Source organism: Aulonocara stuartgranti (genome assembly GCF_965226115.1).
Source record: "Aulonocara stuartgranti genome assembly, chromosome: 14".
In the NCBI taxonomy this organism is placed as follows: domain Eukaryota; kingdom Metazoa; phylum Chordata; class Actinopteri; order Cichliformes; family Cichlidae; genus Aulonocara; species Aulonocara stuartgranti.
Window position 1 is genome coordinate 1,461,530 of NC_138950.1, and position 17,291 is coordinate 1,478,820.

The 17,291-nt window shown below is 47.0% G+C and overlaps 2 protein-coding genes across 13 annotated transcripts in view; one reads left to right on the forward strand and one right to left on the reverse strand.

The window, feature by feature from the left end:
• col4a3 (collagen, type IV, alpha 3) overlaps positions 1–14,250 on the reverse strand; it is a 44,437-nt gene extending 30,187 nt beyond the window's left edge. For 2 of the 5 annotated variants that reach the window (XM_082502314.1, XM_082502318.1), the window contains exons 1-10: positions 10,480–10,567; positions 9,888–10,262; positions 6,063–6,119; positions 3,454–3,543; positions 3,000–3,044; positions 2,514–2,558; positions 2,282–2,344; positions 1,249–1,302; positions 1,137–1,163; positions 956–1,030 (exon numbers count right to left, since the gene is read on the reverse strand). In XM_082502314.1, the coding sequence (XP_082358440.1) occupies positions 956–1,030; positions 1,137–1,163; positions 1,249–1,302; positions 2,282–2,344; positions 2,514–2,558; positions 3,000–3,044; positions 3,454–3,543; positions 6,063–6,119; positions 9,888–9,974 (543 nt within the window). In that variant the 5' untranslated portion in view covers positions 9,975–10,262; positions 10,480–10,567. Of the gene's footprint in view, positions 1–955; positions 1,031–1,136; positions 1,164–1,248; positions 1,303–2,281; positions 2,345–2,513; positions 2,559–2,999; positions 3,045–3,453; positions 3,544–6,062; positions 6,120–9,887; positions 10,263–10,479; positions 10,568–10,818; positions 10,885–13,321; positions 13,340–14,230 lie in introns of those variants that run through there. The other 3 variants (XM_082502316.1, XM_082502317.1, XM_082502315.1) reach the window with 3 other exon arrangements.
• col4a4 (collagen, type IV, alpha 4) overlaps positions 4,860–17,291 on the forward strand; it is a 73,638-nt gene continuing 61,206 nt past the window's right edge. For 5 of the 8 annotated variants that reach the window (XM_082502320.1, XM_082502325.1, XM_082502326.1 and 2 more), the window contains exons 1-3: positions 10,893–10,980; positions 13,362–13,505; positions 14,623–14,665. In XM_082502320.1, the coding sequence (XP_082358446.1) occupies positions 13,459–13,505; positions 14,623–14,665 (90 nt within the window). In that variant the 5' untranslated portion in view covers positions 10,893–10,980; positions 13,362–13,458. Of the gene's footprint in view, positions 5,413–10,892; positions 10,981–11,005; positions 11,108–13,361; positions 13,506–14,622; positions 14,666–17,291 lie in introns of those variants that run through there. The other 3 variants (XM_082502322.1, XM_082502323.1, XM_082502321.1) reach the window with 3 other exon arrangements.

Sequence of the window (17,291 nt, forward strand, 5' to 3'; positions counted from 1 at the left end):
GCTGGTGGCTGTGGCGGAGCTTCCACTGAGGCAACAGGTGGATGAGGGAAGGGGAGGCAGGAGGAGGAGGAGAGACCCGAGGCGGCCGCCGCTCTGAGTGTCAGGTGAACTGAACTTCAGGTAAGAAGTTATGACCTGCAGTCTGTCTGGGTCAGATATAAACCAAGTTTAGTTTATTTTCATTGTGCTGACTTTTTACAGTCAGTTACAATAACTCGTACTGCGTGAGCTAGCATGACGAGTTTTTATACAGCTGGGTGGGTGCTATGATGTCACTGATAGTGAACTTTATTTTATTCATAAGGTCAGTTAGTAGAGTTGCCAACCGTCCTGTACAAAACGGAATCGTCTCGTATTCAGAGAAATTATTACGCGTTTTGTGTTGAGCTGAGAAGGAACAGTTTGTCCCGAACTTCAGCTAGAATGGAACAGACACAGAGCTGGAGTTATTCTGTCGTTACGCTGCAGCTGCCTCTTCTTCTTCAGGCAGCCTCTGAATGCTGGACACTCGGAGACCACAGATCACATTAACATGTGTGTCTCTGTATTAACAAACATGCCATATTGGCTCATTTTATTTTTCTTATCATTGTTGTGAGGAGACCAGAAATAGCATTTGTATTTTCTGTTGTACAGTTCATTTGCTGTTATGGATAAAAAGTCTTTTTTTGTTTCAAAATAGCTGATAACTATTCGCTGACAGCTGCCAACATCTGAGAACAAACATGATTCTATATAGTTGTTCTATATAGTGTGTAACTGTTAATATAGAGCATTATTAAATTTGTTGCTAATGCATCATATGGCACACGGACTGCTGAGCAAATTTTAGATGCACTCGTCATCAGAAAGGTTGCTGACCCCTGCTATAAAGGGTTTGGTGGAGACATTCATTTGGAAAACGATGAACTTCACTTGATTTTATTCTTTATTTCATAAAAATCAAATATCTGACTGTGGCGCCTTTTGGTCCCGGTGGTCCTCGTGCTCCTTTTATATCCTGAGTCTCGGGGAACACTCTCGTCTCTCCCTGAAACAGAGTCAGAGGAACCTTTGTCAAAAGAAACCATCACAGATCAAATCAGCCATCTTCAAATCCATCTTCTTCATTACAGCATTCAGGTGTCAATGCTTACCTTCATGCCCCGAGGACCATCACGCCCCTGAAACACGTGAACACTCACAGCTTTAGCTTCACACACACAGTTAGCTTAGCCTATTTTTAACTGTGTATAGACAGTGACTCACCCGCCTGCCTGCAGGTCCAGGAAGTCCAGGATGCCCTGGAAAACCAGCATCCCCCTGAAAGACATGAGTCACATTTGTGTGTGTGGGTACGATCGGATGATTCATTTTGATAGGAAACACTCTCCGAGACTGCTTTTGATGCTGATCACAGCCTGGAAAGCTTTGGAAAACCTGAAAGTCCTTGATATGTGTTGTTCAAAAATGATCGTGACTCTACACAAGTATATCTCCCTGCCCAGTGTTATTGCCGTAACTAGCTTTTTAAACAGCTTGTCAAAAAGATGAAAAAGTTCAATTTAATTGTTGGCAAGTTCCTGTAAAGGTTTCAGAATAACAGCCTTGAACATACTGGGTAAGCCAGCTTCTGTGTTTATAATAAGCCACCACAGGATTAATCATGGTCACCGCGGCTTCTTTTCTGCAGCTTTAACCTGCATGTGTGGATGGTGGCTGATTTCTGGAAGCGTTTCTGAGCGCGTGCACTAATTTCCAGCGCACAATCGTGTCTGCAGTTAATGCCGTGCTGCGTGAAGGCCTGACGATCACGCACATCCAACACTGATTCTCAGCCTTAGAATCTTTTAACGTTTTGTTGACGAGATATTTAACATCCGCATCATTGTTTTCATTGACATTCAAACATTGTGAAATAGTTTGCAGATCTAGTTTTTTGCAGGTTGATGCACCTCTGCATCTGCAAAACGTTCTTCTTTGCCTGTTGTCCCTCCAGCTGTTTCATTTTAGTATCAGCGGCTGTGACGGACTTTTATTGCCTTTTTCAGACAAATTCAAAATGAAAACGCTAAATTCTCTCAGTTTTGCTCTGTTGTGAATAAAATGTGCATCTGTAACATTTGCAAATCACTGTTTTTTTACAGTTTTCCACAGCTGGTCTATAACTAGCTGCAGGGATGAGAGTGTGAGGCTCAGGCGGTTATACATCGGCGAGCACAGGAAGAGAGGAATATAAAACTCTGGAGATGAGAGAAAAAAAGATTATTCGATCTGCCTTCTGCCAAGCCATCATTTCTACCTTCGTCCCGTTGCATCCTGGGATTCCTGGTTGACCGAGCGGTCCTTCGTGTCCGTGCAGTCCCTGAGAAATAAATGCATCCAGAAATGTATTAAATGTTAAGTTAAACTTTATTATCATCATTACATATTCTTCATGTTACTTCCATACGTACTAGGATCTAATAGGTATGGAGCCTACAGTCTACTGTGCTGTATGTTTAATGTGTTCTGTGTGTGGTGAGCGTCCGTACCGGCAGTCCCGGAGGTCCTGGGAAACCTGGTTCTCCCTGCAAACCCTGATGGTTTGAGAAGTTCAGAACAACGTCAGCAGGACATTTTTTGGTAAATGTGTCTGAAATGATGCTAAAATCAGGGAAAGTTTAGGCTTAAAAAAATCAAAATGACCTCCCCCACTACTAGCTGCCAGCTGGCTTCACCTGAACCTCTGGGCCGTGTTTGTGCTGTTGGAACCTATCGGAGCATTTTTAATGACCAATAACTCGGCCGCTGTGAGGTTACTGTAGCAACAGACCGTCTACGAAGGCTGAGCGAGAGCTTAGGTGAAGCTTGAGCATTTATCTGGATGGTAGTGAGCTCTGATTAGCATTAGCATCTGTGCCAGCTTGTTTTATCTGATAACTGAGCTTTCATCCAGATACGGTCCCATCTATGACTCTGACGTGGAAGCAGCCAAAACAGGAAAGGTTCAGTGGGATAAACAGTAAAGGCCGTCATACCCGGGAACCCTTCAGACCCGGACTTCCTGCAGGTCCCAGTTCACCCTAAGCAAAAGAAGAAGAAAACATTAAATGATCTCCATTCAACTCTGGGTTCACAGTGAGAAAGCTGTGACATGGTCAATGATCAGGAATCAGAGCAGCATCAGGACCTGACACGTCATGTGACTGAGCTGTCATGTGACTGCTCCAAACAGAAAGTAGTGATTGAGTCAGACTCACTCTCACCTCCTCCTCAGTTTTACACTAAAACACAGCGTTTATTTTCACGAGTGTGAAACTGACCACGTACTGAAATGTGATTTTAAACCTACAAACTTGGATGTTTAATGACGGGATTTCCATTTAAAAAGAAACTTTGTGATAAAATGTAATATAATAAAAACAAGTGTAAAGAGGACTGTGCAGGGACTCGATATGACAATAAGAAGAAGAAAGAGGAGATGTCTGTTACCTTTTCTCCTAGTTTGCCCTGATCGCCCTCTTTTCCAGGATAGCCAACGTTTCCAGGAAGACCAGTTTCCCCGGGGAAACCTTTTTCACCCTGTTGACAGAATCAGAGAGTTCAGGTAAGTCAGCTCACCTGCTGTCCACAGAGGGGCAGCAGAGAGCAGCAGAGTCGATCCTGGTTGTGGCCTCCGGGCACTCAGGTGCCGGGAATAACAAAGGGACATTTCACGCTCAGCAGAGAGGAACCGGCCTTTCTTTCTTTCTCCTCGTGAACACGCCCGTGATCGCAGAGCTCACACCTGGGTGGTCTCAGGTGCGTGAGACACAAAGGACCGCAGAGTTCCCTGCAGCCCGGCTCCGACCTGCACGCTCTTGTGAGCCGCAGCTCGGAGACTTGACGCCATTTAAAGCAGCAAAAACTGAAAAGTTTGTTTCAGGCGAAATCACAAAATCATGAAAAACAACCCGATCCGAGCTGGAACTGGTAAACTGATCACATCAGAGGATCAGAGACCACATCAGCAGCCCTTCATCACCTGGCACATCCATCAGCTCCGCTCTATTTTCCTCCATAATAAAAACCACCGCACAATACTGTTATCAGAGGGAGGGGCTACTGCAAGATATTCATCAGCGATTGGCCGACGCCTCCTCTGTGAATCTGACATCGGCGCTCCATGATGGGGAACGTCCCGGTTTCCAAAATGCATCCGGAGGAGAGAGGAGGCCGCAGGAGGATGCACAAGTGTGTCCTATCTGCAGGTCGTTCTAACATGGACACTGAAAAGGGGCGTGGCACGCAGCTGGAATACAAAAACCACAGAGCGAGCTGCACTCATTGGTCGGAAACAACAGACAAAACTTCACCAAAGATGAAAAATGAAGCCACTTCAGAGCTGCAAGAACCAGCAGGGATGTAGATCTAAGACCCGTCAGACTGGTCAGCATCAGTTTCATAAAATGATTGAATATGACAGGTGTGTGCTCAGGTGTGGATTTATTGTAAGTGTGTATGGCCACTTTAGATCAAACTTTATATCTATATGCAGTATATAAAGTTTATATCTAAACCCGCAGTCATCACCGCTGCTTCCTGAGCTGCTCTGCAGGTCCTGCAGCAGCTGCAGCGTGTTTGTGGCTGAAAGGCTGCTCCAGGATCAGCTGACTGACGTGGCCGTCTTTTCTGTACCTCGCAAAACTCTGCGGATACTTGTGCACTTTGTTTTGCATCCCTTCTGTCATCTTCCAGATCTTCTGGTGTCGCTGCTCAGAGCGCTCATTCTTCCCAGAGTTTCTCTGACTGGATTCTTTTAGGTTTTCAGCCTAATGACGGCCTCCTTCAGTCTGTTGGTCGTCACTCAAGGTTAAACAGTTTGGACTTGAGTTCGAGTTAATCTGCCACGAGACCATGAGTGTAGGGATGGGTACCGGTATCCGGTGTTCTGTCATAAACAGTAGTAACCAGACCGAAAAGCAGCGCACATTTCGGTGCTTTTATTTCCTGAGCTGTGATTCACTTTGGATTCTAGCCAATCATTTTACGTCTCCGAGGATAGTAGGCGGGCCCAGGTACGTACGTTCTTTTAGAGCAGAGCTACAGATTAAAAATGCCCAAGGCGAAGCGGTCAAAGTCTGGCTGTACTTCACAGCAAAAGATGCAAACTCAGCAGCAACAAGTGCTTTAAGCTGATACTGTGATACTGTCAAAGGAGGTAACACCTCGAATCTGATGAAACACCTGGCGACGCATAGCGTTTTTTTAAAAGCCCAGAAATGCGCCGTATTTGATAGCTTGCTGCGAGACCTCACACCGAGCACATCTACTGCGGGTGTGGTGCCTGTTATTGGACCCGGAGTTAGCAACATCCCCCAAAAACACGAGGAGGAGAGTCCTGGCCCCTAGCCCTGCCAGTGTAGCAGAAATGATGAGGATGATGATGCAGCAGCAGCCGTTCTTCTCTGCGTGAGTAGCTTAATGTTGTTCGTGTGTAATTTACGTTGAGTAGGCTAACCACGTTATTACATTAATGCATGTAAGGTGAACTAGCAAACATCATCATAGCTACATGCGGCTGTCTTCTTGTTTGATGGCAGATGCTCCCTTCACCCTGGACAAAAAGGCTAAAATGACCAAAGAAAAAGTGGAAAACAGTTAAACATGAGAGGTTTTTGGACAAAGTTTGTGTTTTTTCCATTGTTTAAGCACTGCTTCCAGCCAAGAGTGATACCATATATGCCCCATAGCTGCAGAAAAGGCTAACATTGTTATCTTTTTACAAAAAACAGCTGAACATGAGAGGTTTTTGGACCAATTTTGTGTTCTCCATTCTTTAAGCACCGGTTTGAGCACCGTTTAAGCACCGGCACCGTTTCAAAAGTACCGGTTTGGTACCAGTATCGGATAAAACCTAAACGATACCCATCCCTACATGAGAGCAGAGCCCTCAGCTGGACACCTGCTGGTCACATGTTACCTGTGAGCCTCAGTGTAAAAACGGCTAAACCTACTTAATGCACTTCAGTAACACCTTCATTTAAATTGCATGTGGCAGAAACACAAGAGACTGATTCTGGTCCTGGTTCTGTGTCAGTGTGTTCAGGTGGAGACCTCACCTTCTGACCTTTGACCCCATCGCAGTGACACAAAGCCTTCCCGCTGCAGTGGCACACCTGCACAGATATGAGAGGAGTAGTTAACGATGTTTGAAGGCCTGATCTCTGTTTCCTACCCTGAGAATCTGCCGGCCTGCGGTTTTTCTTTCACAGTCACTGTTAGGCAAAGTTAGTCGACTCCAGCGTACTTACAGGGTAAGAAAGGGGAAACATCAGAAATTACTCAGTACTTTAAACTGCTTACAGTGTAACCATCTCTTCTTTCAGTTACACTTCTAATACTACATAAAATGTTGCCACAGCCTCGTGTGTCTTCTTGTTACCAGCTTGTATTCAGTGAGTATTTATAGGTAATAATCTAATAACAGGGTAAACAGCTGTGTTATAAAGTGCAGCTGTGACTGTTCTTCAGGACGTCGTCACACCCGCAGCCAAACCCATCACCTGTGATGTCACCGTCTTGATTTGTCTGCAGTGATTCCTGAGTGACTCACACACTCAGGAACATCTCCATCATGTGTCCTGCAGCTCGGCATCGTTTAGTCTGGCCTGACCTTAAACTCGGGTTGAAGCCTTTGTCTTTCTGCTGAGCATGTCCCGCCTGATTCTTTATCAGTCAGACATATTTCTGTGGGGTTAAACCCAAACACCTTCATGTAACCTGCAGGTGTAACTGTGGTCTTCCTGTGATAACCCGAACTAGCAGACAGCAGGGGGGAGCTCCGATATCATCTTATCTTTCATTCCTGTCTCACATCTACAAGACTGCCTCCATACGAGATGCCTCGACACGTTCTGGAGCAGGGGATGGTGGGTAATGTCCTGTAGCGCCGCGATCAGACGCAGAGCTGCAGACTAAGTGTCTGAAAATATATCAGATTATTTCCATTTGGAGTCAGGTGAACCCGAACCACCTGCACGGTCTTATCACGGCAGACCGACAGACGTTCACAGGTAATCTGACTGACTGCTTTTTGTGCGCTTCAGGAAGATTTTCCTCCGTGATTTTATCGTGGCAGCAATATCGAGGTCACGTGGCCCCGTGTCGGTGCTTTGTATGTCTGACGCACGTGTCTGAAACAAAATAAAGAAGCACTTTGAGAAACCTGTCGGCTAACTCTAACACGACCCGCTTCCTGTAACAGTCCGAGGAAGTTCTCAGGTCACAGTTTCTCTCTGTTCCCTTACAGCAACGGCTTTTAAAGGTTTTGTACCTGTGGGAAAGCAAAATATCAGGGCACACCTGATCATGTGACACTAATGTGTGACTGACAGCCTTTTTGCAGCATCGGGAGCTGCGGTCCTGCTGCTGCTCGCTCACATCCAGCGTGATACTGAAGTAGGCCAACATGGATGTTTGGCTTCCAATCAAATAATGTTACTCGTGTTAGCATTAGCCAAATTCAACAAACGACTCGTCAGGGCTGAGGGTTGTTGAGCATTTCTGATCCAGCTGAAGCATCGGCGTAACTTTGTGCTGAACATTGGGGGGAGGTCGAGATCTCTGTCTGAATAAATAAATCTGGGTGGACTGGTGGCTGGTCACGGCTCCACGATCCAGGTCTTTGCTGCACTACATGGATACAAGTCCAGGACGTTCCAGGAGCTGCTCAACCAGCCGAGCTCATGAAGCTCCCAGCAGACAGCTTATGAGCTGATGTTGATGCCAGAGGAGGTTTGCAGCGCCGCACTTACTGAATCAGGAGAGCGCCGCCGATGTTCACGGCACTGTGCACCTCAGCCCTCGGGCGCCGCTTTGTAACTACACCTGCCTGAGATGTTCTTAAACACAATAACACCACCCCATCGTGCTTCATCGAATATTTAGGAGGAAACTTGTAGCAACAGTTCAGAGCAGCAACCGAGCAGCTCAGAATCTCAGTGTGGTTGAAGGCGACTGCACGGCCATGACGGCTACACAGAGGGAGCGCCACAGAGTCACATGGTGCTCTGGGCTCAGCACGTCACTGTGAGTGTGTGTCTGTGTGTGTCTGTGTGTATGTGTCTGTGTGTGTCTGTGTGTCTGTGTGTGTCTGTGTGTGTGTGTGTGTGTGTGTCTGTGTGTGTCTGTGTGTCTGTGTGTGTCTGTGTGTCTGTGTGTGTGTGTGTGTGTGTGTGTGTGTCTGTGTGTGTCTGTGTCTGTGTGTGTCTGTGTCTGTGTCTGTGTGTGTCTGTGTGTGTCTGTGTGTGTCTGTGTCTGTGTGTGTCTGTGTGTGTGTGTGTCTGTGTGTGTGTGTGTGTCTGTGTGTATGTGTTTGTGTGTGTGTGTGTCTGTGTGTGTGTGTGTCTTTGTTTGTGTGTGTCTGTGTGTGTCTGTGTGTGTGTGTGTCTTTGTTTGTGTGTGTCTGTGTGTCTGTGTGTCTGAGTGTGTGTGTCTGAGTGTGTGTCTTTGTTTGTGTGTGTCTGTGTGTGTCTGTGTGTGTGTGTGTCTTTGTTTGTGTGTGTCTGTGTGTGTCTGTGTGTATGTGTTTGTGTGTGTCTTTGTTTGTGTGTGTCTGTGTTTGTGTGTGTCTTTGTTTGTGTGTGTCTGTGTGTGTCTGTGTTTGTGTGTGTCTTTGTTTGTGTGTGTCTGTGTGTGTGTGTGTCTGTGTGTATGTGTTTGTGTGTGTCTGTGTGTGTCTTTGTTTGTGTGTGTATGTGTTTGTGTGTGTCTGTGTGTGTGTGTGTCTGTGTGTGTGTGTGTCTTTGTTTGTGTGTGTCTGTGTGTGTCTGTGTGTGTGTGTGTCTTTGTTTGTGTGTGTCTGTGTGTGTCTGTGTGTATGTGTTTGTGTGTGTCTTTGTTTGTGTGTGTCTGTGTTTGTGTGTGTCTTTGTTTGTGTGTGTCTGTGTGTGTCTGTGTTTGTGTGTGTCTTTGTTTGTGTGTGTCTGTGTGTGTCTGTGTCTGTGTGTGTCTGTGTTTGTGTGTGTCTTTGTTTGTGTGTGTCTGTGTCTGTGTGTGTGTGTGTGTGTGTGTCCTAAACCAACAGACAGAATCCCGTCTGTCCGTCTGTCTGACTGCACACAGACAGACGGCTTTTATTTCCTGTCTGACATTCTTTGTAGATTCTTTGATATCCGCAGTAAATAGAAAAAGGAAACTTCAGCAGCTCGACCTCCTGCAGGGTTGCTGTTAGTACCTGAGCAGGTGAGCGACAGAGAGTCATTTTAATAACTCTCATTGATCATCATCAGTAAACTGATTGATAATTAACGTCACTAATAAGTCTGTAAACCACATACTGTTCCATAACTCACCTGGTTAGATTGTATTAAAGCTTAAAGTTTGCATTATTAGGGGCGTGGCCTCTTTGACTGACAGGTGGATGGTGACACAGGTGTCTGTAGCTGCTTGGCTTTACCCGAACTGGACCTCTGGACCATTTTAATGACCAATAAGCGGCTGCTGTGAGGTTACTATAGTAACCGACCGTCCAGGAAAGCTGAGCGAAAGCTTTGGTGAAGTTTGATTTTACTTGGATGTTACTGAGCTGTGATTAGCAGGTATCTGCACAGGTACACCTGTGCAGTGTGTGAGCGCAGACTGACGCTCAGGTTAAATACTCAGTGTGTGTGAACTAAAGGTGGCCTTCAGGGTTGCTCACGTGATTTGATTTTTAAATAAATAAATTAATCCACCTGGTTATATAACAAATATATAATATCAACACCAATAATAATAATAACAACAATAATAACCATCATCATCATCATAATAGTACGGCTTTTTGTTATTAAATACTTTGGAAAAACTCTGACGTCACCCACACCTGTCTCTGATCGCGTGACGTCTGTCGGCAGAGTACTGAGCAGCTGGTGAGCCTGGTCACCTGGGTGAAGGTCACTCACCTTCTCCCCGTGCACGGCCGCACTCAGGCAGCTCCAGAGGACCAGCAGCGGGAGGATCCTGCGCCTCCGGGCGGCCAGAGGCTCCATGCAGGCGGGCGGGCAGCTGCCTCCAGCCGCGACGGCTCGGCTCGGCTCGGCTCGGGTCCCGGATTGTGCTCAGGTCCGCTTCACTCCAGAAGAGGGTCCTCGCACCTGCCGGAGCCCGGACACAGCAGCTGCTCTCGGATGGAAGCTCAGCCCGACGACACAGGAGCCAACACAGTCACACTCAGCACGAGACTTCCGCCGTGACCTTCAAAATAAAACCTTGGCCCTGAAGGAAATCTGGTCACAGCTCCATCCTTTTATTAATCTTCGTGGTGGTTGAGTTTGTTCCTGGTGGGAAAACATTTGTAATTTTAAAGTTTCTGCTCTCAGACAAAAATCACGCGTTTTATTAATATGTGAGAAAAGAAAAGCATAAACACTGTATTTCAGGGTTTCTCTCAGATGAAAGGTCAAAAACAAGAAAGGAGGTGGCGGTTAAAGAGCACGTTCACACAGGATTAGCTGATGACAGTGAATAAACAGGTGATGCTGAAAGGAAGGAGACCTGTGATGGTGGAGGAGCAGGTGTAGCTGATGCAGAGGCAGCATCCTCTCAGCTTTGAGGACAACGCGCCTGGAAGACTGGAGACCTGAAACAAGTGCTTCACAAACCCACGAAAGCCTCAGGTGTGAGGAGGGGGGAGGAGCTGCGAGTGCAGCACCTGAGGGTGAAGCTGAGGAGCTGCAGGCACTCCTGCACGAGCTGTGCACGAGAAAGCTCACGTCAATAATAAATGAGCTTAACTGGCGCGAATTTCAGGATTAAGACAGATTTGATTTCATCAAAGTGAAGCAGAAAGCTCAGGTGTGTCAGCAGGCTGTTAGCGTGCAGCTGTCTACACACCTGGACGGAGCAGCACCGCACGCAGGCGCAGGATGCCGGAAGTGCTGTTGTTGCTGTGCGCTGCAGCTTGACCTGTCTGCTGTGTGTGCGCTCTTGTCAAGTTGTGCTCAGGTTTGCAGCGACATGAAAAGCGCGTGAAGCTCCGGACAGTGACAGCTTCAGGTAGGAAAACTCACGTGACCGTTTGGTTAGGTATTGGGCTGCCGATCGATCACCATCAGCTGATTATGGTTAGTCAGCTGTTAATTAGCCGCCTATTAGAGTCTGAATGTCTGAGCACGTCATCCAGGTAAATAACGTTAATGAGGAGAAGTACTCGAGTACTTTTAGTCTGTGGTGATTTATACTTGAAGTTCGGTGAGGATACTTCCTTACGTCTGCACGCAGCAAACCGCAGTGCACTATGAGCATTAAAGTCCACGTGCTTCTGCGTTAATTGTTAATTAGCGGATTTGGCGCAGATGCCGATTCGTGTGCTTTAAAACGTGTAGCTGTGAAGGGATCGATGGGGCTGATCCAGATTTCGCCCCGGCTGTGGCAGGTCCACCTTCCCTGGGTGGTGGTTCTGGGCTCAGCCTGAGGGACCCGGTCTGGAGAATCAGAACTGGACTTTCCCTAAACATGCTGTTCCTTTCACAAGATCAATTTATCAGACTGAAAATACCATAAAGACAATCCATCAAATATTAAAACACATTTCTGTTTTATAGTATGTGCAAAAACAGGACTTGTGTATAGACTGTATATAAAAGATGGCAGCGGAACACTACGTCCACATGTACAGGACATTTTTGTAAACAGATTTTCTGTTTTTGTTTTGTTTTTTAAATCCCAAACTTGAAAAACAAAGTGAAACGCTGTCAAGAACATGCCAAAGCAACAGGTGGTGATATAATCCTAACTGTGTAGAAATGTTGGCCAATCAGAAGTCTAGAAGCCTGGGAGGGAAAGCGTAAACAAAGATGGCGCATAAAAGCAGTCGTTGTAAACAGAGGGACAGTAACTGAGGTTAACAGCAGCAGTGTTTTGTCTGTATCAATGTAGAAATTCAATGATGTGAAACAGTAACACGTCGCACACCTTTGATGCTTTGTGACTAAATCTCTGTTTTCCTCGTCCACACGTAAACACAGAAACAGAGTTTTTAAAAATCTCAGTTTTCGATGATCCAAAACATCGTTTACGTCTGGACAAAGGCTCGAACGCAGAGAAGAGGCTGTGATTTGAAAAATACCCGTGTGCTCAAAGCTAATCACTGAGGTTAGCACCGCTGGGGAGGCTCGCCGCAGTCATGTGATGATCATCATTTCTGAGTTTGCTGGATTTTACTTATTTCACATGTTTCATACAAAGAGCTGAGAAATGATCGCAAAATGAAAGCAGCTGTAAATTTGTCTTTTTCCGTGTCTGAGTTTTCATTTTTGAACTGCAGCACACACAAAGACATTTCAAACTTTTAGTTACTTCCTGTTTTACTTTGAAGGTTTACTTCCTCCCTTTGCTTCCTTTCCCTTTCTGGTCGTTCACCCTGTCCCGTGAACCTTCTGTCTGTGGTCGTTCTCAGTTTCTGATGATACTTTTTGTTTTTCTCCTGCTTCGTTTTGCAGTTTTTGTCTTTTGAAACGTTTGAATGAAACTTCTGAACAGAGTTTAAACTGAACAGCTGTTCGTCATGCTAGCAGCACAAACAGCTGATGCTAGCAGCACAAACAGCTGATGCTAGCAGCACAAACAGCTGTTCGTGTTGCTAGCATCACGCCGTGGAGCTCGAAGCTCCGAGGCTGCTGTTAGCTAAGAGCCTCCTGCAGGAACTCGGTGACTGACACGGATCGTTCCTGCTGTCTGGCTCTGTGAGCGGGCGCTGCAGCAGCTTGGTTCGGTCGGGCTGTTGCAGGCGGAGGTTACTGAAACCCTCAGTTTCAGAGGCAAGAGCTAATGGAGCTCACGATGCTGTTAGAGCAACTTTCATCCCATTAAATATGCATCACAGAAGCTCCTGAAGAAGAACTGAGAAGCTTCTCAGTTCTAACTTTATCTTAACACCTGCAACAAATACAACATCATAGTCATAACAGCCAATAAGAGGCTGACAGGTTATAGAGACACAGCTCTCTGATTGGCTGACGTCCAGACACACCTGCTGCTGCTATTTGCATCAGCATCCTCTAAAGAACATGACTGTGGGGAGCGTGGGCTGCTGTCCATGTGCAGTTCAAACACAAAGTTTCGAAGTCCTGATTGGCTGTCCAAGCAGGAGGTTACTCACAAACAGACACAGCTAAGAGGCCTGTACCAGGAAGTGAGTTTAACACACCTGGAATATCTTCCTGGTGTCTGGATTCACTCAAACTAACGAAGCAGGTTCTCAGCTCACTAAGTTAATAACCAGCTTCATGTGAGCTTCACATGAAAGGAGTGAGGGTTAGGGTTAATATTACATCATTATTATTATTACGACTTTTATTCTGACGGCTTGATCCTGGTCAGGTGTGTGTGGTTTCACCTTCATCATCTTCAACCTCAGTTTGTCTTTGTTCCTGCAGGACGACCAACAGCGTCGGGGTATCCTCACAGGCCGAGAACTGGCTGGAGGTGGAGTCAGAGTGTAGCAGGAGGGACTTCCTCTGAGCTGAAGGCAATATGCTGCTGACTTCCTGCTCTGATGCCTGTGGTCTCAATCTGCTCTGGTAAATAAAACCGCACACGTGAACACGTCTGTTAAGTTTAAGTTTCCATGACTGAATCTTTTGCCGACAGTCTGGTCTTTGGTAACATGACACTAAATTCTTTTACGATGAAGATGAGTTCACGTGCAAACAGCAGCACAACCCATGCAACACGTGTAACAATGTTACAGTGACAAAAGACACCGACTCTACAGTCCCAATAGCTGCAGTTCGTCTGACATCCAGCAGAGGCAGCAGTGAGTCAGTCCCTATAGACTCCCATGTTAAAACTGTACAGCAGAAATAAACATGATTGCAGCCTGATATACAAACTGTTTGTCTCTGTGGATAATGTCCTCCTTCGTAACACCTGTACAATAGAAGAATGTTTTTAGGATTCACCTGGTTAATATGTAAGAAGGTTTAAAGTTTAGGGGCGTGGCCTCTTTGGCTGACAGGTGGATGGTGACACAGGTGTTTGGATCTGCTAGCTGTCTGCTAGGCTTCACCACAGCTAATTGGAGTTGCTGACATGTTACACACGTCTGTAACTCCGCCTGAGTGTTTTGGTGATGCACGTGCTCAGATGCGAGGTACGGATGCCTGGATTAAGTTTAAGCACACTACGTCTTGCTCCACCTCATCACCCTCTTTTAACCATAGATTACAAACCATAGACTGTTTTCTTCATATGAACTGTGGTGCCAGTATGCATTTTACATCTTAGCTTATAAACCAAGTCTCACCGTACATCAGGGGTGTCCAAGTCCAGGCCTCAAGGGCCGGTGTCTGCAGGTCTTAGATGTGTCCTTGATCCAACACAGCTGATTCAAATGGATAAAGGACCTCCTCAACATGTCCTGAAGTTCTCCAGAAGCCTGGTAATGAACTAATCATGTGATTCAGGTGTGTTGACCCAGGGTGAGATCTAAAACCTGCGAGGCCTGGAGTTCCCCACCCTGCCGTACAGTTTCGTAGTGTTGGTGGGAACCCTGAGTGTGGGTGCATTTCATAGTTTAATAGCTGCTGCCTGTTTAAGCTGGTTGGGGCTTTGTGAAAACGTTGATCCATCACTGTGGATCAACGTTTTTTATCATTCCTTTGTGTTCATGCTTCACCTGTGTCCTCTCTCCTTCAGGTGCCTCCTGATCGTACTCAAAGCCCTGCCAGCAGCTCTCGGGGTGAGTCCACCTCTGCCTTTATAAGCCCTTTCAGTCTGGTCCAGCAAACGTTGGCCACCAGCCAATCACAGCTTGTTGTCTTTCACTAGTGTGTGATGTCATCAAATCGCGTCAGCTGAAACAAGTTTTCTGTCCATTAGCTTGTTTCCATGGTTAAAGTATCTCTGCTCTTATTGGTCAAATCGCAGACCACGGTGTGGAAGTTGTCATATGATGTAAAGATGAATCATTGGTGGGATGACATCATCAGATGTCCTGGCCAATAGTCGGGCTGTGCTGTCGTCACTGAGCTTGAAGCCAGTGTTTAAATTTCCCTCCAGCTGTGCAATGACGATCTCACAGCTGTGCTTCTGTGTCCAGGTGCAGACGGACTTTTTTTATTCTGCTGTTTGCAGGAAATACACAGCTTCACATAATTTCACTTCCTTTTGTCTATTTACATGATCACTGTGCTTTCTCAAACCTCTGCTTGTTGTTCTGATGAGTCCGACCTGTATGCTGCCACTGGGCCTTTAGCTGTTTGGTACTGGTATTTTAATTTAATGCAAATTTTGATGTGGAGCTTCGGGACAGTGATGCATTACAGGTTGTTAGGATGCCTGGGTCGTTGACCCAGGGTTTTTGACTTTATTATATTATTTATAATTTCTAGTCTTTGGGTTTTTGTTAGAGTCATGTCTTATGGTTTGTCTCTGTGTAATCCTTAGTTGCTGTCTCCCCTGTCCGCTATATCCCCGTGTCCAGTCTGTGTCTGCCCTGGTCCCACGTCTCTGTTCCCTCTGTTGTAGTGCCTGCATGTGAGTCTGTGTCTTTGTTCAGTCTGTGTTATGTGTTTCCTGTTTTACTTTGAAGGTCTCTGTCTTATCTCAGTGTGTTCAGTTTACGCTTCCTTGTCTCGTTAGTTCTGATTTGCCCCAGCTGTGTCTCCCTCCTGTTGTCCATTCCCTGATTGCTCCCTCTATGTATTTAAGCCCTCTGTTTCAGTTTGTCATTGTCGTGATCTACTCTTATCGACCCTCACTTATGCTGTGTGTTTTGTTTTTGCCTGCCTGCGTTAATGTTTGTACTTTGGAAGTTTGTTACTTTGAGTTCAGCATTAAAGCTGTTTTTTGAGTTCACGTCTGTCTCCGGAGTCTGCACTCTGGGTCCTTTTCCTGTCCGCACACAGCCGTCACATAACAGAAGATCGCGACCAGAACATGGACCCAGCAGACTCCGTGGGGTATCGGCGACCCGCAGTTTCTGCCTTCCTCAAGGAGATCGTGAGGCAGGAGGCTAAGCATGCCCGGGAGCTCCAGTCACCCTTCTATGGGTCACGTTTGGCTTTGGGAGGGCCCCGCAGCCTCCAAACTGCCATGGCTACGGCCGAGCCGGCGCCTATGCCTTGGGCGATCAGGTTGAGCACGTGCTCATTCTCTCCAGTCGCTACACCTCCGCCTTCACCCCTGGATTACCAGTCCGACAAGAGGGTTAAGCGGCGGAGGAAGAAAGATTACGTGACGCCGGACGTTAGACTCACTCCGCTGCAGTCCTTCGCTCTGTTTTTGGGTCTGCCACGTTCTGAGCTTCACAAACTCTCTGCTTCCTCATCGCACCCCGGTCTTTTGGAGGATTCGCAGCCCAGTTCGCCACCTCCCACTTCCTGGAGAAAGCGACGTTCACGCAGTCGCCACTCCGTCTCTGCTGAGCCACTCCCCGTGGTGAGTTATAATGACTGTTTTCATTCTGCTCCCTCTGAGAGGGAAAAAGGCAACACTAGAAATTCTGAGACTGTGAACACTGTTAAGACTGTTAGACGTGGTGGTGGTAGGAAGCTGAAAAACATTTTAGAGGAGTCTGTGTTTGCTGAGCCTCTGCCTGTCGCTGCACCCATACCAGCTCCTCGGGTGGGGACAGCAGCTGCCCAGCCATTGACGGTGCCTGTCCCGGCTCCCAGGGTGACCGGGAACCAGTTCGCTCCGGCACCCGTACCTTGTCCTTGGGTGGGAGTGGCTGGTGTTCGGCAGGTACCTGCACCTTTTTCTGACCTCGCTGGAGGCTCAGGTGAGCCCGTCCAGCAGGGTAACTAGCTCAGCTTACTGCTAATCCACCACCTTACCCACCATTACTACCATCTTTACAACAGTCGGTACATATTAAACTTCTCTCCATAGCTCAGACTTTAGCTCACCTATCAGCTCAGTCACCTGCTCAGTTCTCACCTCAGTCATTTACTCCACCGCCTGTTCCTGCTGGAGGGTCCGAGGGGGCTCGTCCAGCCTTAGTCTGCCTCCGCTGGGGGGTCCGAGGGGCCCGTCCAGCAACCTGCCTCCGCTGCAGCGCCACCACCTGCGGCTCCCACGCCGTTCATCCACCAAGCAGCCACCTCCACTGTGGGCTTCTCCTTGAAGCCTGAGTCCTACAGTCTTCTCAGAGAGAGGACGAATCTCACGGTCCATCCTCGCTTGTTTCTGAATCGGATTCTGAAATCGGACTTCTTTAATGGTGACGACTCATCCTGGTGCTCACAGAGGAGCTGAAGCTTCTCTGTACACCACGATCTACCTCACAATAACCAAAGAAACACAAGCTTCTGTCAACAAGCAGTAAACAGCCGGTGAAATCACAGTCAGTCGCACCTGGCATC